Source organism: Sapajus apella, unplaced genomic scaffold (assembly GCF_009761245.1).
Source record: "Sapajus apella isolate SASKATOON/1434 unplaced genomic scaffold, GSC_monkey_1.0 scaffold214, whole genome shotgun sequence".
Classification (NCBI taxonomy): Eukaryota; Metazoa; Chordata; class Mammalia; order Primates; family Cebidae; genus Sapajus; species Sapajus apella.
The window spans coordinates 64,603-89,246 of NW_022437154.1; the positions used below are offsets into that span (position 1 = coordinate 64,603).

The 24,644-nt window shown below is 47.3% G+C and overlaps 1 protein-coding gene across 2 annotated transcripts in view; it reads right to left on the reverse strand.

Moving 5' to 3' along the window:
* TBC1D2B (TBC1 domain family member 2B) overlaps window positions 1-24,257 on the reverse strand; it is a 76,172-nt gene extending 51,915 nt beyond the window's left edge. Inside the window, exons 1-2 of one of the 2 annotated variants that reach the window (XM_032270669.1) lie at window positions 23,809-24,257; window positions 1,316-1,469 (exon numbers count right to left, since the gene is read on the reverse strand). In XM_032270669.1, the coding sequence (XP_032126560.1) occupies window positions 1,316-1,469; window positions 23,809-24,171 (517 nt within the window). In that variant the 5' untranslated portion in view covers window positions 24,172-24,257. Of the gene's footprint in view, window positions 1-1,315; window positions 1,470-12,872; window positions 14,963-23,808 lie in introns of those variants that run through there. The other variant, XM_032270670.1, reaches the window with a different exon arrangement.
* Window positions 24,258-24,644: the final 387 nt, after the last annotated feature.

Sequence of the window (24,644 nt, forward strand, 5' to 3'; positions counted from 1 at the left end):
TCCATGGGTCTTTCAAAAACACTAGTTCAATGGCCTGGCCTTTTAGACCTTACTTTGGAACTCAGGAGGCTGTTTGTTTTTCCTGGATGTGTTCTTTTCCCTGTATGGAGAAGGGGGTCAAAAAAGAGTCCCATTGAGGGACTGTGTTAACTTCTCTTCCCAAGTCCCCAAGGGGCGTGGTTTCAAAGGCAGAAATTTCCCAGCGACATGCCCGACCTGTCTTCATTCACATCCCCATCCAGGAACTAGAGTTGTCTAACTTGCGAGCGCTCAGGCTAGGTAGATTGCCCAGGTGAGCTTCCTTTGTTTAGAAAGCCCATGAAAAGCTCTTGGGGGGGCTGTATATCAAAGTCAAAGATCAATCACTCCAGCGGAAGTTTGAAGAAACTCCTCTCATGGGACAAGAACTTGAATGGGGCGGGAGGAAGTCCCAGATTAAAAGTCCCCCTGCCCCTTACCTGTGCAGACTCCATCCCTGGATGCCTGCCCACAACAGCATGGGAGCTCACTCTCTCTTTCTTTCTCTCTCTCTCTCTGCCTAATAAATCATTTTTCTGCGAAGCTCTTTGAATCCAATATTTACTTGAACAATCTCACTGCGCTGCCTGGGTCTCCTCCCCATTCGTGGCTGAGTGAGAGACCAAGGACCCGGAAAAAACACATTCAATGGGGAAACAGTAAGTGTCACTGAACGCCCCTGCAGCCCTGCTCCTGTCCACAGTTACATCGTCTTCACAGTCTTTGCAGGGGGGTGGGACGAGCAGCAAATAATTGTTGTCCTGTTCTTACTAGAAGTTATCTCTACACTGCAAATGGCCAGGGAATACCGTGAGTTATAGAAATGCCATGAATCCAGAATAGAATGAAATCAGTGTCTGAAGGTTAAAGTCTTCCTACGAAACACTAGAGAATCACAAGTGGAATGTTTTGAGAACACCTTCCTAGCGTATACAAACACCTGTCAGCCCTGGCAAGTCTGTGCAGGCACGACTACTTAGGCCTGAGGACTTCATCGTTGGGAGTGGTAGAAAGGCTGGTCCCACAGTCAGAACTAGGCTTACCGCACCACCACTTGCTACATGCTGACCTTAGTCATATCATGTCTTCCATATGCTTGGCACTGGGCCTTGCCTGATTCCAAGGCCGTCACTGGGCTTGCATAAGCTTCGTACACAGAGGCTCTGGGTAACTGTGGAATGCTGTCCATCATCATTACTGTCTTTCTGAATTCATTTTCATTCACTGCTAAGTTAATGTGTGGTATCAAATGGCTTACACAAAGAACTGACACAGGTCCCCTTTATTTTTGCCTTACCGGTGTTATCTCTGGCTACAAGACCCTTAGGAAAATCCCCAGGAGTTGGAGAGGTCCTGCTGTCCCACTTGACCATGTCAAGACTGTTACAATATTCCCATCTCTTCTGCTGAAGCTCCTGCAACCAGTAAGTCATGAGTTGGCGATTGGGAGCCTAGAAAGAGAAAGGAGGAAAAACACGTTATGGGCACCAGTAAGACGAAGAGCTTAAAAAATGTATGTCTCATGAGTACAGACTGTTCACCTTGCCATGTGAGAGTTAAGATGAACAGATCAACAAAATCTCAGTTACAAGATCAGTAGCTTTTGCTCATGATAAGTTGGTCAAGCAAATAGCAATTGTAACATAAAGAACTGAACCCAATTAATAAGAAGTCTTTTCAAATTCTAAAATTAAAGAATAATGCAGTATAACATTTTCTTCAAAACAGTTTAGGAAGGTGTGAAAATACTGCTGCTCCTTCACTATGACCACCTATAAATCCCATCTTCGGAAATAAAATCTTACATAGGTCTAAACGACAGCCTTGCCAAATCACATGAAATAATGGTATTTAAGCTCCGTCAGCATCTGAGGATATACAAAGAAAACCGCAGATTAAAACTAGCTGGCACTCCTATTAGAATGGCTAATATTTCAAAAAGTTGACAATGTCCAGCGCTGACAAGGGTGCAGGGCAGCTAGAATTGCATAAGCTGCTGGTGGAATGCAACATGGTGCAGCTACTTTAGAAGACAGCTTAGCAGTTTCTTATAAAGTTAAACATACATTTACCAACTGACCTGGCAAGCCACCCCTACATGTAGCCACCCAAGAGGAATGAAAACGTATTTGCACTAAGATCTGTATGTGAATGTTTATAGAGGTTTTATTCATAATTGTCAAAAAATGAGAACTTCATCTGGTGAAAGGCTTAAAAAAAACTGTGGTACATCCATACAATAAAATACTATTAGCAATAAAAAGGGGCACATCAATTCTAACACACGGATAAATATTAAATGCATACTGCTAAGTGAAAGAACCCAGGCCCAAGAGGCTATATACTGTGTGCTGCCATTTATGTAACAGCCTGAAAAGGCAAAATTGTAAGGACAAAAAACAAATTTGTGCTTGCCAGGGCTAGTCGGGGAGGGGAGCAGCCGCCTACAAGGGCGCAGCACGAGAATTTGTGGGTAACAGAACTGTTCTGCATCATGGCTCTGGTAGTAAAGTCATGATTCTATGCATTTGTCCAAAATCATAGAATGATATACATAAAGAGTGAATCTCATTAAAAAAAAAAATCAACCAGGCCGGGCGCGGTGGCTCAAGCCTGTAATCCCAGCACTTTGAGAGGCCGAGGCGGGTGGATCACGAGGTCAAGAGATCGAGACCATCCTGGTCAACATGGGGAAACCCCGTCTCTACTAAAAATACAAAAAATTAGCTGGGCATGGTGGCACGTGCCTGTAGTCCCAGCTACTCAGGAGGCTGAGGCAGGAGAATTGCTTGAACCCAGGAGGCGGACGTTGCAGTGAGCCGAGATCGCGCCATTGCACTCCAGCCTGGGTAACAAGAGCGAAACTCCGTCTCCCAAAAAAAAAAAAAAAAAAAAATCAACCAAGATCAGGGAAGGGACCCAAAACAATGAACCTAACTACAAACGAACTGGACTGCAGGTATGGGTCACGGTCTCCAGGCTGCCCCTGCAAAGGAGTCCCATGAAGGAAGGCTGCCGTGACACAATTACGGGAATCTCATCGACACCGGCATCCAGTGACATGTGCAGACATCAGACACACTGGTTCCCGAGATCAGAAGCAGTGAAGAAAATGGCTCTGCAGGCCTGACAGCAAGACAGGCCTAGACCAAACTACTGCTACCTACAAGCAAACCTCTGGGTGCCGTGGCTACAACCTGGGTCTTTTTTAGTGACACTTGCATACCTGGCCACAGATAAAGAAAAGCCTTCATTATAGGAACTTTGGGTATTTTACAGAAAGTTCTTCCAGTCAAGCTGCCATTTCACCCATTCCTTCGACCAACATTTGCCGAGCACCTGTGAGGTACCCGGACCTGGGGCTGGCCTAGTGAGAAAGCCGGGAAAACCAACCCGTAGTTTCCATGCTTCATTAAGTGCTACGACAGAAAGCAGAGCCTGTGAGGCGGCGCTGGCATGACAGGAGAGCACTGCGGAAGGACACACAGCCAAGGAAGGGAGGTGCAGCAAAGGACGAGGTACTCAAAGTTCAGGTCACCTGCCACGTGCAGGGTCAAAAGCGCTAAAGTATTCGCTTGCTGTCTATCTTCTCCAAGAAACAAACATCAAGATGTTCCATTTCTCTAGCATCTAGCTCTGTGTCAGGCACATAGTAGGGCAGTATTTACTGAATACATACATGAAGGAATAAGTGAATGAATGAATAATCAGAAAACGATACAGCAGCTTGGTCTTAAAGGGGGAAGCAGGCGGTGGCCAGAGGAAAAGAGGTTCCAGAGAGAGAGGAGTGTCTACAAAAGTACAAAAGCCAGAGAGCAGGAGTAAGGTGAGGCTGCTGTGTGGCAAGGACCTGGCCCTTGGGAGTTGTGTGCCTTCCTAAAGAGGTGGAATGGGGAACTTAGCAGGGCACTGACATTATTAGACAAGGGCACCGCTGGTGAAAATGGTGGTGAGGAGAAGGCAGGTGCACAGTTTGCATAGAAGGAGGAGATTAGCTCAGGCCAGAGGCCGTGAGCCCGCTTGAGAGATCCACGAACTGCAGCCTGGAGTTGGGCGGCAGGCTGGTTGCAGGGTAGACACAGGAGCTTAGCCTGGCCCTGGGGCAGGACAAGGAACACACAAGCATTCCCACAGGAGGGGAGAGGAGAGTCAGCAGGCAAGTTAGGAACTGAGAGACACAACCACAGCCAGATTCAGAGCCCGAAGCCCACCCAGGCCTCCCTGTTTTTTGCAGATGAGGGGACAGAGGCCCAGAAAGGAAAGTGACTTGCCTAGGTCATACAGGGAGTCAATACTACTGTGAGCCTAGTCTGCCAACCGTCCCACCGCCGCTTAGAGGCAAGTGTGCGTTTTTGTTGGGGAGTGTGTGTGTCTCGTCCTCCTACCCGCTCCCTGACCACCTGGCCCCTCCATCCCCATGCCAGGGTGAGCTGAGCACCCTGGAGCCTTCTGCTGCAACCAGGGAGGTACCCTACTTCCTGTCATTCAGCCTGCACACGCGGCTGTGTTTCTATTTATGCTCGGGAGCCACAGGCTGCTCAGAGGAGCTGGCACACACTCACTAGGGCAGATCTGAACCAACCTCTCCGGCTGCCTTTGACAATGCAGGCACCCTGAAACATCTGCTTTTTACAAGAAATCCTTTCCCTTTAAATCTCCGAGTATTAAATCTAACAATTAGTGACCTCTGAGTCATCTCTCACTAAATTCCCCAGGCAAAACTTTTAGATCACATGCTTCCAATGACTGATATTATATCATACTGCAGAAATCTGGTCAATAAGGCAGTTAATCAAGACACTGATGAACTGGGTTCATTTCCTTCCAAAAAAAAAATCTAGACGGCCGGGCATGGTGGCTCATGCCTGTAATCCCAGCACTTTGGGAGACCAAGGTGAATCACCTGAGGTCAGGAGTTCGAGACCAGCCTGGCCAACATGGTGAAACCCTGTCTCTACTAAAAATATTTTTTAAATTAGCCAGATGCCTGTAATCCAAGCTACTCAGCTCAAGCCTAATTAAATGTATAATCACAAACCAGCCTCTTCATCGTCCCAGTGCCAGTATATTAGTCCAGATCTGCCTTGTCCAGCACGGTAGCCACCAGCCATTAGTGACCACTGAGCATGTGAAAGGTGGCCAGTGCCACATGATAAAATCTTTTGGATACACTGAATTAAATAAAATAGTATTAAAATTAATTTCACCAGTTTAGTGTGGCTACTTAAAACTTTTAAAATACATATCTGGTTCACGTCGTATCTTTACTGAACAGTGCTGGTCTATACCACAATGGCAAATATATTCCATTTTGAGAGCCAGGGTTGGTGGGAGATTTGGCTTGGCAGGAAACAGCACTTCAGGATTATAATGTAGGCCAAGAGCATGGGGCCCATGGGTGTGTGGGGCAGCCAACACCACTGCCCTTCCGCAGCACCTTATAACTCAAGATAACTTCTCTCTTTAAACAGGTGCCTCCATAGCTCCAACCACCCCATGGTCCATTGAAGTCCAAAGAGAGGCCAACATTCTTGAGGAACCCAGGCATTTGGACGAGATGCCTGGTTGACTCCTGTCATGAGATCTGCTTGAGAACTGGAGGAGATCTGCTTAATTCCTACTTCTGAGATACTCACAACAAGCAAACGTTTTCCTTTACGCCAAGAATAAAGGACACAGCTTTAGTGCCTTTACTCAGTGCTCCCAGAGTGGGCTAAGTAGGACCTTTGAGTGATTTGGCTGTACCTTGCTGGGTCTATCACCAGGAGTTCCCTCTGCTGAGCCTCAGCTCAACTGTGACAATGACCCAAGCCAGTCAGCGCAGAAGCTTACCGCCAGGATCACATAGCACTCACCAAAGACACACCACCAGAGGGGTGAGGACTGGCAAAGGATCACCATCTGCCCCCCTACCCCTCAGAATAACCATTTAAAATGCTGTGGTCCCAAGTTCTGGAGAACCAGACAGACATTCCACTCATGCTAGAAGAAACAGGGACAAGGCAAAGCTCCACAGATCAGCAGAGAATTGGGAGCTGATGCCAGGCAAGCACTCAACAAGGTGCCAGGTGTCAGCGTGTGCTGTCTGATGGCTCACCCAGGCCATCTCCTGAGTCTCCCCTAACACCAATCTCTCCAGCTCCTTCCTTCAAGGTCTAATGCAAAGGCCACCTCTTCAGAGCAGGTTTCCCTGACCTGGGTGTGCATTTTCTCTTCACTCTCTGAATGGGGAGTTCAGAGAACCTTATAGCCCAGGTAGCCTTCCCATGGGGATGAGAACACTCCCTGAGCGTTCCTCACCAACCTAAGTTCCAGAGACCTGCTGGTCTCAACATGATCCAAGATGCCTTGCACAGTGCCTTGAATATAGTTCAACACTCAAATATCTGACTCCTCCTCTCATGTTCAATTGTTGCTACTTCCTCAACACTGCTAAAATCCCAGGTCAAATATGGCACCGATCCCAACGTAAGAAACCAAGACTCACATCTTGGAAAGCCATTGTAGTTGTTTCCTACATGGCTGCATGAACGTCCTGGGGGAGGGAGAGGGGCAGACAAGAATTGGGTGGGCACAATTCTACATGGCAGCCATCTGCTGCCTTTGGGTGCCAAGACATGAGGGCACCAGTTCAGAAAATAAAAGCAGGCCATCCACATTCTGCATGAGATGGGAATGCAGTCCTTGACAGCTGGCTGAGAAGTACCATGTGATGCCCCAGCTGCTCCCACAAGCTGTTGTCCCCAGGTCTCCAGGAGCCCACAACCCAGAAGCCCACTCTTGTGTGAGACAGGCCGTGGCCACCTGTTCCTTCTCTTGGGCCCCAGAGACTTCCCTCAGCCTCCTACAAGCTCTCAACTTGATGCTTAGGCAAGTCCCACAATAAAGCTGTTTGATTACAAGTTAGCTGATTTCAGTACACATATATGAAGGGCCCCCTCTCAACAGGAAGTGCTTGATTGCAAGGAGAGGAGCTGGAGTAGCAACCCAGCAGCATCTACAGAGAGTCGGGCCTCATTATCTCCACTAAACAACAAGTTTGTCTAAGCTTTTATTCCCTGAGTCTCTGACCCTTTGGTAAACAATGTCCACCTATCAAAATTTACCACATTTTAGAAGCTATGATAATGTTCACGTTCTTTGATCCACAATTCCATTCCTGGGAATGTAGCTAAAGTGATCCAAAAGAAAAAGGGACAGCACCATGTACATAAAGTGTTCATTTGCTTGACAAATGATTATTAAGAGGCTTACTTGGGCCAAGTCCAGGAGTTAGCACTAAGAATACAGAACTGGAGGAGATCTGGTTAATTCCTACCTCTGAGATACTCACAGCAAGCAAACGTTTTCCTTTACGCCAAGAATAAGCAGTGGGAAACAAGTTCATAATTATAATCAATACAAAATGCCTAGGTACACAATCAAGAAATCCAGAGACCAGGCACAGTGGCTCATGCTAGTAACCCCAGCCCTTTGGGAGGCCCAGGCAGGTGGATTGCTTGAGCTCAGGAGTTTGAGACCAGCCTGAGCAACATGGTAAAACCCCATCTCAACAACAACAACAAAATTACCAAAAAATTAGCCAGGCACGGTGGCGTGTACTTTAGTCCCAGCTACTGGGGAGGCTGAGGTGAGAGGATCCCTTGAGCTCAGGGGGTGGACTCTGCAGTGAGCCAAGATCTACACCCAGCCTGGGTGACAGAGCAAGACTCTGTTTCTTGGCTGGGCATCATGGCTCACTCCTGTCATCCCAGCACTTTGGGAGGCCAAGGTGGGCAGATCACCTGAGGTCAGGAGTTCAAGACCAGCCTAGACAACATGGTGAAACCTCATCCCTATTAAAAATGCCAAAATTAGTCAGGTGGGGGGTGCACTCCTATAAGCGCAGCTAATCGGGAGGCTGAGGCAGGAAAATCATTTAAACCCAGGAGCCGAGATCCACCACTGCACTCCAGCCTAGGCAACAAGAGCGAAACTGTCTCAAAAACAAAAACAGAAACAGAAGACCCTGCCTCTTAAAAATATAATAATAATGGGCCAGGCAGTGGCTCATGCCTGTGATCCCAGCACTTTGGGAGGCAGAGGCAGGCAGACTGATTGAACCCGGGAGTTGGAAACCAACCTGGGCAACACAGTGAAATCTCATCTCTACAAAAAAATACAAAAATCAGCCAGGTGTGGTGGTAGACGCCTGTAGTCCCAGCTACTCAGAAGGTTGAGGTGGGAGAAACTCGTGAGTCCAGGAGGTTAAGGGTGCAATGAGCCATGATTATACCACTGTACTCCAGGCTGGGTAACAGAGTGAGGCCCCATCTCCAAAAATACAATTTTATATTTTATATATATAATTTTATATACATAATGGCATTAGGACAACTGGTCAAATATCTGGAAAAAAATGATAACTGATACCCTGGCTGAGAAACCTATCATCAGAGAAAATAAATTCAAATTTAAGTCAAGTTTTAATAAACTAATGAATTTAATAAAAACCACTAAATGAATGAATTTAATAAATTTAATAAAAACCATTAAATTACTAGAAGAAAAAGCCTGTATAATTAAAATTAAGTTTCTGTGTCTTTCTGCCTCTTACAACAACAGTTTTATAGATTTCCACAAAATTATAAAGGTATGGACTTAAATCAGGCAATGTGGCATAGCAGAAATTCACATGGGAAGGTTTGGCTAAAACTGAGGTACGATCAGCAGCCACAAGACTCTACGCAGAAAATGAATGCCACGTGCACCGTGATGCTGTAGACAGGAAAACAAAACACTCGTTCAAGACCAAGCCCCAAACTGAAAGCTAGGAGGAGAGGAACTTCCAACTGTAAGCCCGGGGCTGCTTCTCCCATGGGCAACCCAGGGAGCCGGCTCCAGGCAGCAGAGGGTCGCTGATTATGAGAGGGCTGATGATGCTCCCAAGACACTGCTGTCCTAACACTTCTATTCTCTTGGAAGGTAAAGGGTTTCTAAACCCACAAAGAAAGCAAAGCAAAGAAGATGTGTGTCTAAGACACTACAAATAAATTAATAGACAGTGACGAACTGAAGAAGGGCCAGACAACTTCTGAGTCACCAAGCATGGCGTAGCGTTTCACACCACCAGGGCTTCACAGGGGCTCTTTACTCTTCCTGGACTGCAGGAAGTCCTGTTTGTCTGGTGAGATCCTAGTAATCTTCAGTTAAAAAAACACACATATTTTAGATTTCTATTTCAAATAATAACAACCTACATCTGCTGTGGAGAATTTGGAAAACACAGAAAAACAAAGAAGAAAATAAAATGAACATAGCTGCATCACCGGAAATAACCCCCATCAATGCTTTGGTATTTCCAAACATTTTTCTACCCATAAATGTACAGAAAATTTTCGACCTATATATTTTCTGCCAATTTTCTAGCCAGCTCGTAGAAAACTAATTTTCTTTATAAAACTGTATCACTGTGTGCCAGACACTATGCTTTCACTTTATACACGCTGTCCTTTAACCCTTATAACAATCTCTCCCCAGATAGTATCATCTGCTTGCCCATGGACCCTGGAGCCTAACTGTCAAGGTTCAAATCCCAGCTCTGCTACTGGCTAGCTATGTGAGGCAAGTTACATAAGTTGTCTAAGCCTCAGATTCCTTGCTGGTATAGTAGGAACCTACTTCATGGTATTGTTACGAAGATTAATGAGTTAACATGTGTTAAGCTCAGAGGAGTGTTTAGCACAAAGTACTCATTAGGTATCAACCATCTGTATTATCATGTTTGCCCAAGATCTCATAGCCACTTGGCACAGTCAAAATTCAAACCAGGCCAGGCACGGTGGCTCACACCTGTAATCCCAGCACTTTGGGAGGCCGAGGCAGGTGGATTACAAGATCAAGAGATCAAGACCATTCTGGCCAACATGGTGAAACCCAGTCTCTACTAAAAATACAAAAATTAGGCAGGGTGCAGTGCCTCACGCCTGTAATCCCAGCACTTTGGGAGGTGGATCAGCCGAGGCAGGTTGGATCATGAGGTCAAGAAATCAAGACCATCCTGGCCAACGTGGTGAAACTCCATGTCTACTAAAATACAAAAAATTAGCCAGGCATGGCGGTGCATGCCTGTAGTCCCAGCTACTCGAGAGGCTGAGGCAGGAGAATCGCTTGAACCTGGGAAGAGGAGGTTGCAGTGAGCTGAGATGACACCACTGCACTCCAGCCTAGTGACAGAGCAAGACTTTGTCTCAAAAATAAAAGAAATTTAAAAAAAATTCAAACCTGAGTCTGCACTACTTGCTATCAAGGGGAAGGATGAGCGAGCCTGCCCAAGACAAAATCAATCCTCTCAGCATTTCAGCAGGAATCACAAGTTCCTCTATGGTTTTTCTTAAATATTGAAACGCTGATGACCTCAATCAATAGCAAAGTTCAAATAAAAACCTACGGGTTGGCTTCAGGGACAATTAAAACTATATCAGATGCTGGTCTCCACATCAGTAGAGAAGGTCCTCTGCACATCAAATCTAGAGGGGTCCGCATAGTGTCACTGGGAGAGGGCATGACCATCAGTCTATAAGGTACTTCCACTCTTAACCACAATTCTGCTCTAAGGGCATTTCTCAAAAACAGACTGCTATGAGCAATAACAAGACCACACATAAGCAAATACAAAGAAGAGAGAAACAGTTCTCCAGCCTAATAGAATAGAATCGCCAGGTCTACTAGTCCTAAAAACTCCCTTGTCGGTCTCCCAGATTCATGCGTCCTGACAATCTCAGATTCACCCATGGGCCTCTGGGTCCCCAGATTCACCTACCCCTGGGCCTCTGCAACAGCTTCCTAACTGGACTTGCTGTCTCAGTCTCCCCCCTCCAAACCCTCTTCTGACACCTCACCAATGAACTCAGATACATCCCAGGCTTAAAATTCTCTCACGGCTTCCAAGTGTCAAGAAATCTGGCCCACCCTGCCCCACACTCCACAGAACTATACCCTTTCTCCCACACAAAAGGCCCACAAAAGCCTCCACAATCTCCACTCCTAATGCACTAACACCTGCCTAACAAAGTCCTACTTGCTCAAGACCCAGTACAAACATCTCAGCATCCCTCATACAACCAAAAGGATGCTGACCAGCTGCACACCACCTCAGTCACCCACTTAGGGGTATGAACTCTGGGCTCCTTCCCAAAGGGTCAGGTCCTACCATGTTTATAAGCCAAAAGAACAACATAACAAACCATCACAAATGAGCCACAGGAAGGAAAATGTATATACAGAACAGGTCAAGTCTGCAAACCTTATAGAAAGCAATTTAAATTACATGAATAGTTTTGGGTATCCATTTCTTAAAAAGAATGCAACGGCTGCTCATAATAAAGGAACTTTTGTTTCTTAAACTTAAGGAAGGATATCTGGATCTCTAAGAAGTATCTAAAGTAATTTCTTCCATAAGCAATAAAAAGCACAAGAATATTGGAAACAGCCTGATAACAGAACACAAAATTGAAATGGAAAACAGGCTGTAACCCCGAATCTGATAAATAACTTTAGGTTCCAAATTTTCTCCTGAGTGTTTCAAAATCATGAGCCTGGAAACAATTTCAAGGGATCTGGCCCAGCACCAACGGGAAGAAAAATGTATTTTTTCCTGGGAAGGTTTTGAAATCTTCTGTTTCAGCCCAGCAACAGAGACCGAGAAGGCAAATCCTGGATCTCCTGGCTCCTTGGAAAGCTGGAGGCAAGGTCCATTCCTCTAGTGAACATCATAAATTCTCTTTTTGTATCCTTTAAAACTGCTATCTTAAAATCAGCATTCATACATCTTATCAAATAATCATATCTTATTAAAATAGTTCTAATGGAACTTCTTTCAAAGGCCAAGTGCCCAGCTAGAACCCATAATCAATTTCCCTGAATAGTCTGCTTCGAGGTGGGCAGTGATTCCTGGGAAGATGTCACAAATTCCTCATCCATTCTGGCAGGTGGTGGCCTGAGGAGTTCCGCCGTCTCTAATACTCAAGTACCTCTTTTAAAAAAGCAAACACCTTGAGAGAAAAGCCACTTCTCAAACCCATATTCAGCAACTAACTTTTTAAGCTGTTAACCATTTAACAGAGATTAGCGACAAAGGGTAACAGACTAGAAGAGGGCCTACAACTAGTACAAAGAAGAGCAGACGGGAGTTCAAGGGAAAGCAGGCGATGAGAACAACTGGGCTTGTGAGGGACCTGGTCACATCGAAGCCTCTCACCGCCCAGGCCACCCGGCTGGGATGAGCTACAAATTTCATCAAGACAAGGGCAAGGGCAAGGCCGCTCCCCGGGCATGCTCGTCCCTGCAGGAAACGTAGAAGCCTGTCAAAATGCTTTCTGTTTCCCAGAGAAAGGGAGCACGAGGTCTCCGAGTGACCACAGGGCTACATTCCGATGGTTCCCTCTCAGCTCTGCCATTGCACAATGTGAGAGAGCGCAGGATGAGCTCAGGAAAAATAACAACTGCAGCCACAGCCTGTGGCCTACTGGACAGTCTTGCTCCACCCCTGCCCACAATGGCTTCCACACACTATGCAACACCACATTATTCTGCTTGATGTTTTTCAACTAAAACTAGGGCACACGAATGGCTGACTTAACATGAAGTTTTAAGAAATGGAGTTGGGACAGGTTCCCAGGCTCTACCCATCAGAGATGTGGGAGGCAGGGGGGCCTAGTACCAAGAACTCATCTAGTCTTATAGTGAATTGACAGGCATGTTTGGGAACCACAGTGATTTCTAACAGTGTTTTCAAGTGGAGTTGATGTCTCAGGAGTATCAGATGGTTATCCACTTCTCTCTGGTGAAAAGCTGGGGGATCTGAAAGTACTTACCAGCTCTCCGGTGGTAGCAATCATTGCATTCACCCTCCCAGAAACACACAAAGATGCCAAGTGAACACTGTTCACTCCAGGAGCCTCTCTCTGAATGCTCAGAGAGGAACCCGAGAACATGGGGTCTGCAGCCACTATGATCGGCACAAGAGTCAGAAACCTTGGGGCCAATGGAGAATTGGGCCAAAAGCCATTTCTCTGGAGCATAGAAACTCAGAATGCAAAGAAGATATGCAGCTATAAACCACAGAGAGTCAACCTGAGGATGGAGGGTTCACACTTCACTGGTCTCTACCCACGCAGTTTAGTTATTTCTAGTCCACTTAGAAAGCCACCATCGTACAAGGTCAGTCTTTTCTTCACAGCCAAAGAGAACGTTCATCATGTTTCACAGGGGAGCCACAGAGGTCTACAGCAGAAGGGCTGGGATGCTGGAGAGAAATGCAGATTCCTGAGGCCCACTCTGGCCTGCCTACCAAAGCAGAATCTCTAGGGGAGGAACCCCACAATCTGCATTTTAACAGAGGCTGGAAGGTTTCTTTCCCACACGAAATCTGAGAACTGCAGTTCTGAAGGAGATGTTTTACTTTCAAAGACAGACATGGAAGAAGTCTTACCAGCACATTACCTCTAGCGCAGTTTATAGGAACGAGCTGTGTAAACAGTATGGTTTAAAAAGTGGTTCACTGCTGAGGCCAGAGGGCATGCCTTACAGAGCAGAAAGAGAAGATACAGCCATCTGCCACGGGACTGTTTCCCTTTGATGAAACAAAGAGAAAACCAAAGCCACCTCCAAAGAGAAGCCCTCTGAAAAGGGATGCACCAGGCCTCAGTCTCTCCCAGGGAAACATCACTGATGCCTCCTATCAAGTCAACCCCCACCGGAAGTGTACAACCTGTGCTGTTAATTCCCATGTGATTAAAATTCTTAAATCTGTGCCCCAACAGAAAATGTTTAAAAGTACAATTTGAGGCTCTCTATACAACTACTAAAGAATATGTCCGATTTTCTACTAATGGATTAAGATAGATACACGAAGCAAGTATCATCGAACTGGTGGGTTTAAAATGGTAAGCTGTTGCTCAAGCATTTGGAGGTTTCAGTGGCAGGGTAGCCACTAGCTAGCTGTGGGACTCAGTTTCCTCTCTGTATTGTGCATGGGAAGGGTTTGATCTCTGAGGGCCTCTCCAGTTCTAACTTTGGGACAATGACCCTTGAGCAAAAACAATGAATGCCTTTCTCCAGCTCACAAAGCCACCTAATGACAATGCCCTAATCACACCCAGAACAGACACAGAAGATCCCTGAGGCCAGAGACAGTGCTTGACTCTTGCTCAACAAAGTCTGTTTGGTGGATGGCCAGTTGGCTGCATCCGTTTATAAAGCTGGCTACCTTCTCTGCAAGCACAGACTCTCCTGGACACCAGAGAGCTGGACAGGAAAATGAACACTGGGCTTGCTGCCTAGAAATAATTCCTGTAATCCAAGATCAACATCTCTGATAACACTGGCCTGTCCACCTCCAGGCCACGGCCAGGGCTGCCATCTGACACTCAGCCACACAAGTCCTAGCCCGGGGGCCGGTCTGCTCAAGGAAGGTCTGCTGGTTTAGCAGCACCGGCCTAGGAAAGGAGCAGAAAGAAGAAACCCGCAGGATCTCAGCTCCCAAATCCCCCCTTCTCATACTGGATTCCAGTTGTCCCAGGTAATCAATCTCTGCAAAGGCTAAGAAAATGGCCAAGCATGCAGACTCACGAGAAGACAGTGGTTCCCAGCTTACTGGGAACACGTGCTGCTGATCCAAGAGCAGCTGGGTCCTTGAGCGGCTACACAAATACACCAAAATTTACCAACTCCCTTTTCCCACCTTCTTCAGGGAGTTTTTCTTGATTATCAGTCATACAGAACTCTCCAGTTCTGCAACGTTCACCGAAATTATTACACAAACCACAGATTTCTGGCCCTGGGTTATATCCAGATTAGTATTTTACATAGGGATATCCCCTCCCCTTCATTTACTACAAAGTGCCAGCGTCTCTCAGAATCAAAAAACTCGCAGACAATGCTGAATACTACAGACAAATACGGTCCTCTTCAATGTTTTTTTTTTTTTTGGAGACAGAGTTTCGCTCTTGTTACCCAGGCTGGAGTGCAATGGCGCGATCTCGGCTCACCGCAACCTCCGCCTCCTGGGCCCAGGCAATTCTCCTGCCTCAGCCTCCTGAGTAGCTGGGATTACAGGCACGCACCACCATGCCCAGCTAATTTTTTGTATTTTTAGTAGAGACGGGGTTTCACCATGTTGACCAGGATGGTCTCGATCTCTTGACCTCGTGATCCACCCTCCTCGGCCTCCCAAAGTGCTGGGATTACAGGCTTGAGCCACCGCGCCCGGCCTCTTCAATGATTTTTTCAAAATTCTTACAATTCTTTGATTATATCAGACGCCAAGCTATTTTTAAAGTTAACACTACAGTTTCTTCAATCAATGGAAAACTTTCACTATTTGCAGTAAGAAGCATAGTGCTTAGAATATGATAGTTGCTCAAAAATACTTGCTGAGTGAATGGACACTGCAAATGTCCATGTGACCATGAAATGAGAGCACACCACACACACACACAGACACACACATGCACACAAAGAGGATATGAGAGCTTAAAGCATGCATTTAGTCAACAAGCATCTAACGGGTGCTGGCATCCTCTAAGCATGAAAGGCACAGGAGTGAACCACACCGACAAAATCTCCTCCTAAGAGGTGATGCATAGTAGAACACAACAGCAGACGCTCGAAGACTAGATCAGGGAGCAAAGCCACCCTGCATCTCTAGCCGACTGGGGGCCTCCTGTGCTGGCTGGTGAACCACTGCCTGCTGGATAATCACGAAAGCCGCGGTCTCTCCAGGGATCCTCTCAGCTTCTTGCCCCTCACATGGCCTCACCCATCCGGGTGCTGAGGATGTTTACTGAACTGAGCACTCCAGGCAGAATATTTCACAGAACACTAGTCAGAAGTCACTAACTAGTCACCACTACCCAGTTTACCATTTCCACGTTGCATTCACTCTGTGAAAGCAAACAAAGCCCAGATGAGGGCTGGCCTGACAGGATATAGGTAAACACTCCATCAAACGTCATTAAACACCAGAACCAGAAATTGCTAATGAAAATGCCTTTCCCTCTCCAAAACTGAGAGTCACTTCTACAATGGTGGGGTCTTTTTCTTTCTTTAGAGGAATGGGGTGTTACTATTTATATTTTGTTCTGCTGGAGGTAGGAAGGCTGCAACCCAGTGGCTCAAAGGTAGAAGTGTCTGACCAAGGAGACCTGTCCACCCCCTTCAGATGCCTTAGTGGGGTGGGAGCTGGTACACCTCCTCCCCGAATGCATCTGACGCCTCCTTCCATTTCTCAAGAAATCGTTATCTCCACGGGGGAAGGAAACTAGCAATGTGCATACGAGCAAAGCAAGCGCAGCAGGAGAGAAGAAGAGGCCAGGGAACACTAGGAATGATTCAGGGAGGGAAGTCCACCAGGGCGGGGCTGCCTCAGCCACACACGCTTGCCAAAGCAAGCTTCACCCATCACAGCAGCCCCTACTCAGAAACAATTAAGAAGCAACTGCTCAAGATAGCTTCAGCTTTGCATTGATCTTCTTTTAAGTCTGTTTGCCAGTATACAACATATAAATACTTCAGCCCTTCATACCCAAACAAGATAATCCTCCAACCTAAATAAAAATAGTAGGCATAACCAAACCACCAGCCACAGTCTGAACATCTGTGTCCCCATAAAATTCATGTTTGAGACCCAGTCCCCAAGATGATAGTAACAAAAGTGAAGCCTTGCGGGAAGTGATTCAGTCACGAGGGCAGAGCCCTCTGGAATGAGATCAGGGTCCTCATAAAAGAGGCCAGAGTGGTAAAAGGAATTCGAGGAGAAAAATACATGTAGCTAGATAGATGCACACATATATATATACTAACATACATACATACATAGATGGAGGCCCCGGAGGGAGCTTGCCTGTCCCCTTCTGCTGTGAGGACACCACTGGAAGGCACTACTCTAAAGCAGAGTGAGCCCTCACCAGACACCAAATCTGCTGGTGCCTTCATCTTGGACTTCCCAGACTCCAGAACTATGAGAAATAAATTCTGTTGTGTATAAGCTACCCTGTCTATGGCATTTTATCATAGCAGCCCAAATGAACTAAAACAATCTATTTGGGAGCAGAAGAAAGGAAAACAAATCTATTTGTCAAATCCTGCTTAAAACTCTTTACTGACTCTAGCTCTCAGGACAAAGACCAAACTCCTGCCCTGGCCCCAGGCCTGCTTCCTCTTTCAAAGCCTAAGTCCCCTTCACCCCTAGCTGCCACCAGGCACTCCTTGAGTCCCCCATGCAAGCAGCACCCCCACCTAAGGTCCTCTACTTATGCCATTTCCTCTCCCTACAACACTTTATTTCCGCCTCTCCACCCCCTAGTCAACACCAACTCATCCTTTGTGTCCCAGCTCAAATGTCACTTCTTCAGGGAAGTCCTAGCCCTCCCCCATCCCTAAACGAGATGAAGATCCTGAACTATACATGCACTGCACCTCTTTCCTTTCAAACCTCCTAGCACTGGCTGGTGTTTGTTACGTTGTATTACCATCTGTCCCTGCATACCGAAAGCTCCATGAGGGCAGGAACTGTTTGTCTTGTCCAGTCATATGTCCAGTGCCTCAGCACACTGAGCGAGTGAGTGAGTGAGTAGCTCCTGAGGCCTCCCTAGGAACACAAGTCAGTGAACTACAGCCTGGGGTCATTTCCAGCCTCTGCCTATTTCTGCACAATCTACAAGCCAGGGACAGTTTTTACATTTTTACTTTGCTATTTTGTTTTTTTGAAACAGGTTCTCCCTCTGTCACCCAGGCTAGAGTACAGTGGCGCAAACACAGCTCACTGCAATCTCCACCTCCTGGGCTCAAGCAGTCCTTCTGCCTCAGCCTCCCAAGTAGCTGGGACTAAAGACACGCGCCATCACACCTGGCTAGTTTTTTTTGCTCGTTTTTTGTTTGCTTGTTTTTTGTTTTTTGTTTGTTTGAGAAGGAGTCTCACGCTTGTCGCCCAGGCTGGAGTGCAATGGCGCCATCTCAGCTCACTGCAACCTCAGTCTCCTGGGTTTAAGCGATTCTCATTCCTGAGCCTCCCAAGTAGCTGGGATTACAGGCATGCACCACCATACTCAGCTAATTTTGTATTTTTAGTAGAGACAGGGTTTCACCATGCTGGTCAGGTTGGTCTTGAACTCCTGACCAAGTGATCCACCCACCTCAGCCTCTCAAAGTGCTGGGATTACAGGCGTGAGCCACAGTGCCCAGGCACACCTGGCTAGTTTTTAAATTTTTGTAGAGATGGGGTTTCACTTTGTTGCCCGGGCTGGTCTTGAACTCTTGGGCTCAAGTAATCCTCCCACCTATGCCTCCCAAAGTGCTGGGATTACAGGAGTGAGCCATTGTGCCCAGCTAACATTTTCAAATGGTGAAAAAAACAAAAGAATATTTTATGAAATGTGAAAATCATATGAAATCCAAATTTCAGCATCCATAACTAAAAGTTAAAACACAGCTACGTTGATTCTACGGTTGTTTCTGTACTACTACAGCAGAATAGTGACAGGTAGCAGGGTATGCAAAACCTAAAATACTATGTGGCCCTTTACATAAAACGTTTGCCCCTGCTCTAACAGTGAGTGTCCTTGGAGTCCTGACTATGGGCATGAAATACCAGAGACCTGAAAATACGGAACCAACTGTAAGCCCGCTCCTCTGGGAAGGGGTGAGTCACAACCCCTGTTGGATTCCTGATGTCCATTACATTCAGTGGGCATTCACTGAATGGCTGCCACCTCCATGACATAGGCAAGAACAGCATGTCATACACCTGTATATTTGGGAGTTCTGGCCGATCGATTCTAAAGGGTCAGGGCTCAAACTAAAACCAGTGCTTACTGGGTGACCAGTTTCTATTCATTCAGTCAACAAATGTCTACCTGGACAGCTTACCTTAGTCAGTTCAGGCCGCGCTAACAAAGACACCACGCAGACTGAGGGGCTTAAACAGCAGAAACTTACTCCTCAGTTCTGAAGGCTGGAAAGTTCAAAATCAAGGTGCTGGTCAATTTGGTTCCTGGTGAGGACCTTCTTCCTGCTTTGCAAAGTAATGCCTTTTTGCTGTATCTTCATAGGTGGAGAGGGAGCTCATCTCTCCAGGGTCTCTCTTTATAAGGGCACTAATTCCATTCATGAAGCCTCTGCCCTCATGACCTAATTACCTCCCAAAGGCCCTGCCTCTAAATAACATCACATTGGGAGTGGGTGTTTCAACCTATGAATTTTTCAGGAACATAACACTAGTCTACAGTATGTCTCCTTTGTGCCAGATACTGTCGCAGGAGCTGAGGACCCACACAGTCCATAGGGAGCTTATCCTCTGGTGAGCAGGAAAGAGGACGGAGACTCTCCCGCAATGAGGACTGTGTGAGAGGCAGTGGGAGATGGAATGCCACTGTGCTCTATCACAAGCATAATACTCGACTTGCCTGGAAGGAACCTACTAATTGGAAAGCCATGAAAAGTTAAATCCCCATACCTTAAAGAGTTAAATCGTGCTTTAAGACAGAGTAGATGCCCTAGGGCAGAACAGCTTAGGAGAACCATACAGCAAAGAAGGCTGATTCACCACATCCATTTTGTACTGAACACACTATGATTACCAAGCCAACAAATGTTTGTCATTAAGAGAAATTTCCACACCAGGGAATGTGCATTCCCACCACAATCAGTTAAAAATAGGGGTACACAGCTATTCAGTTACATGTGGCTAGGAAACCAACACACATGTCCATTTAGCACCAAGCACCTAAGGAGGGAGGAATTCATGTGCTGACTGCCTGAGCATGCTCTCTTGCTCCAAAGCCTACAGAGATCTGGAAGAGCAAGGCTGTTTAAGCTTCATCCTTGGTCAGTCACATGCTCTCCTTCCCCTAAATGCCTCAGATTCCAGCAAAGCTCGTGAGAAGCCTCCAGCACCCCTACACACAGAGATGCACAGAGGAAGCATCAGCCTCTGCTAGACCCTTGCAGCAGTTTCTAGACATGTCCAGTAAAAGGTACTATATATCCTGGTAAAGAAGTGGGCAGTCAAATGTTCCCTTGTGATACTCACTATCCAAAAAGGACAGATATCAAACGCAGTAAAAGGAAAGACTACTACTATACCTTATTTGATGCGAAACAAAGTAAAAAAAAAAGCAGACTTGTCAGATCAGACAATATACAATGATGCTCCACATTTTGGACACTCACTGTTCTCGGAACCTCTATCTTTCAGAGAGGAACTGAGTCCAGCTTCATGTCGGCAAAATCCCATCCCCTGTCTAGCCTCTATTACCTCATAAGCCACCAGATCAAATCCCTAAGTTTGGGAATAGAGGATTTTACCATGAAATTCCTATATCAGCTTTCACTAAGACTCACATAGTAAAACATTTTGAAAAAGCCCAACAAAACCACAGCTTCTCCAGAGAAAGCTGGTTAAAATAAGAAAAGCATACAATAATAGAATAAGAAAATTGCTGAATTTTCTTTACTTTTTAACCCTCTGTGAAAAGAAATGGTATTTGTAAAATTATACACAACTAGCTGAAGTCTGAGCAGGGCTAAATCCTAACTTAAAATCCTCAGAAATCAAGGTCTCCTCTATGGCTGGGCAGCCCTAAAGTGAAACATTAGGTGAACATTAAGGCTTATGGGCATCAGTTCTTGCATTTGAAAGGTGAAAGGAAGATAAATTGATAATTTCCATACTTACCATCATAAAGATTTTACTCCCACAGCTGAAAAGAAGTAACTGTACAATGAAATTTATCTTTCTTCAAACACACCCCTACTCTAAAACCCTGTTACCCAGCACCCTGTTTTTCTTTTCTTTTTTTTTTTTTTTTTTGAGACAAAGTCTCACTCTGTCGCCCAGGCTAGAGTGCAGTGACACGATCTCGGCTCACTGCAACCTTAGCCTCCTGGTATCCAGTTCTCCTGCCTCAGCCTCTTAAGTAGCTGGGACTACAGGCATGTGCCACCACACCCAGCTAATTTTTGTATTTTTAGTAGAGACGGAGTTTCACTATGTTGGTCAGGCTGGTCTTGAACTCCTTACTTTAAGTGATCCACCTGCCTTGGCTTCCCAAAGTACTGGGATTACAGGTGTGAGCCACCATGCCTGTCCTTCTGCTCCCGTCTTCTAGAAAGCCTTGCCTGCATTTCCATTCCCCTTGCTGTATATAGCCAACACTCGGCCTCAGGTATTATCTTAGTCTGTGATCAATTTAATTGTACATGTTAAAATATTCCTCCAATGTCAGTAACCCAAAGGGAAATATATTTCTTTTTTAAGATGGATAGCATAATATAACAAACACTGATACACCTATGACCCAGTTCAAGAAATACTGCAAAATAACAGTGGAAACCCTGAGGCATGAATTCCCAATCACATTCCCACACTTTCCATCAGAGGCAACTGCCACCTGGAAACCAGGGCTCATCAGCACCATGCAGCTCCTCCTCTCCCCACACAACATACATCCTTATGCTCTGCAGCACTGTTCCACGTGATCTTCCTAACCTTTCTATAAGTGGTATTCTCAACACCATCAGTCTGTAACTAATTTCTTGCTCAATTTTATGCTTGTGAGTGTAATCCACATTGACACCTGTATTTCCAGTGCCTTTGTTTACCACTGCATAATATTCCACTATATGAATACACTACATATTTGGCCAAAGACGCTGCTTGATGTTTCATATGCCATGTAGCGCCTACTAGTTTCCATACCACTATGGAAAATGTGCCAGTCATTTTCCGTAATATTCTCCAGAATTCTCACAACCACCTAATAAGGAAGGTACAATTCCCACTAGATCAAAGAGGAAACTAAGGAAGGGAAGTGGTGGGTGCAGCTTGTCCAACATGTGTGAGCAGCAGACTCCTGCTTCAAGTTCAAGTCTATCCAAGTTTAAAGCCATGCTCCTGACAATATGCCGTGTAACCCTGCTTATGTAGATTCAGATTTTTTTTTTTTTTTAATGAAAAAAACTGACAGGGGGCTCTACAGTCATCTGGGAAAAATCTGAAACACAACACTCTATTTTCTTTAACAAACACCCCACCGGAAATTCATTCAACATGGGGACAGCCCATGTGTACACTGAGGAAAAGCCTCTGCCTTTGGCAAAGGTCCCCACCACAGGTCCATTCCCAAGTTCATTCAGGTGCTCTCTAAGTAACCCTGAGTAGGACTGCAACCTGAGTTGGTTTCCTTTGGGGAAACAGGCTGTCTGCACCCACTTACAGACAGGACAAGGGAGCCCGAGAGAACATGGGAATCAGGTCCTTCTTCAGTTGGCAAAAGCTGAGTCGACAAAGCTCTAAGAACATCTCCCAGGAACAGCTCCAGCTGTTAGCAGCTCTGGGGGTCCGAGGAACAGTCCCGAGCTCACAAGGCCAGGTGCTTGCCTGCTCTGCTCTATGTGTGACCAGCTTTGTCACTGCTTTCATACACCCCAGACCAACCCCGCTGCCCTGGAGAAAGTCCAACATGCAATACGGAAAAGGAGTCAGTAAGGGTGGAGACTCACTGGAACCAGGCAGGGAGCAGTGCCTCAAGAAAGGACACCCAGCTCCAGGCCTGCACCCCAGATCCCTCCAAGTGCTCAACGCAGGTGGGCCCCTAGGAGGTGACAGTTTAGTCCCCCGGACTCCCAAGGACAGGGAAGGCCTCTCAGTACCAAGACTCCTGACTCTACTCTCCCACTTCTACACTGTATCTCCCATTGTGTCTGTTCTCTGGAGGATTAACGGAGCCTCAAAGGTGCAAGGCATAACTGGCTGAAGCGACCCCCTCCCCACTCTCCCAGACAAAGCAAGGAGCAAGAAAACAGACCTGCCACCTACTGGCTGTGTGACCTTAGCTGAAGCATCCCTGTCCACTCTGGAGAGAAATGTAGTGGACTGTCTCTAAGGGCCCTCCCATCTCTGACTCTTTCTGTCCATAGTGCTAAAGGCACGGTGGCTCACCCCTGGCTTCCCAGCACTTTGGGAAACTGGTTGGGGAGGAGGGTTTGAGTCCAGGAGTTCGAGACTAGCCTGAGCAACATAGTGAGACCCCGTTTATTAATAAAAATAAATTTTAAAAATTTTTAAATTTATTTTTATTAATAAACGCTTGTGGTCGCAGCTACTTGGGAGGCTGAGGGGGGAGGATCACATGAGGCCAGGCATGGAGGCTGCAGTGAGCCAAGATCGCGCCCCTGCACTCCAGCCTGGGCAACAGAGCAAGATCCTGTCTCAAAAAGAATAAATAAATAAAAATAAAACAAATGCACTAATACTGAGCAGTTTAGAGTACGATTCATTTAATCCCAACACCCCATGAGGTAGATCCTACTGCTCTCCCATTTTACAGAGGAGGCCGCTGCCGCGCAGAGCGGTTCACTGAGGTACCAAGGTCACAGACACAGTCCGAAAGGAGTCCCGGGGGTAGAAGTCTACGCTTACGGATGCCTGCGAGGGCTGCACAGGACATCCACGGGAGGTTGGGGGTCGGGAAACATCAGAGAGGGGCCCGAGAGAAGGCGCAGAGGGAGATAATGGGTCACGGTGTCTGAAGAAGGAGACAGGGCTGGGTGGCCACAGCCAGACTGGCCAAAGCCCAGGTAGAGGAGAGGAAACGGGAACGAGGACGGGATGTGGAGAAGCGGGAAAACGCAGGCAGACGTGGGCAGGGGCAAGGAGGCCTTGGAGGAAGGAGGGTGGATGGCGCAGGCGCGCGGCCAAGACAGGGGGCGCCGGCGGAAGCGCGGGGGCGGCAGCGGGGCGCGCGGTCCCACCTTAAGCACTGTGACGGCTCCCGCGGTGTGCACCTGGAAGTGCGCGGGCGGCTCCGCGCCCGTCTCCGCCGCCTCGTCGGGGCCCTGGTAGCTGAAGCAGGCGTCCGCGATGTCCAGGTGGCCGAGGGGCAGCGCGTCCTGCGGGCTCTTGAAGTAGTAGAGGTAGCAGCGGCGCGCGTCGAACACGAACCAGCGGCTGCGGTAGCCACGCAGCGGGCCCTTGCCCGACAGCTTCTGCAGGTAGCCGCACAGCCGCGCTGGCTCCCGCGCGGGACCCGCCCCGGGCTCCGCGGCCGCCCCCTGCGCCGCGCCCTCGCCGCCGCCGCTCTCGCCTTCTTCCGCCCGGGCTCCGGCCCCGGGCATCCCTACCGCGAGCCAGCCGTCGGCGCCCACGCCCGCACCCGCACCCGCGCCCAGCGCCACCGCCCTGCGGCCACTGCGCCCCCTACCCCTCCGCGCCGCTCAGCCGCGGCGCACGGCCCGCGGGCGCGCAAAGCAGCCTGGGACTTGTAGTCTCGCCCCCGCCCGCCCACTGGCCATTGCCCCCGCAGACCTGCGGGTCGGTTGCCTTAGTGTTACGTGGGGTCCAAGTCCCCGCCCTGCCGGGTGAAGCAATGATCTATTTCTTTACGGCAGTGTAGGTACGTGGGAGTGTGCATCTCTCAAAACCCAACGGAGTGTCGGCTTAAAACCCCATTCCACGCTGTGTACCTTGATACACTCTGTGTATCAAGCGTTCTAAAACACTTGATTTTTAAGTCTCCCTCCTGCCAGAGTCTCAAGCTAATATTGTAAAAATGAGACAGCCTATTGCCTGGTGCTGAGTACGTGCTGAG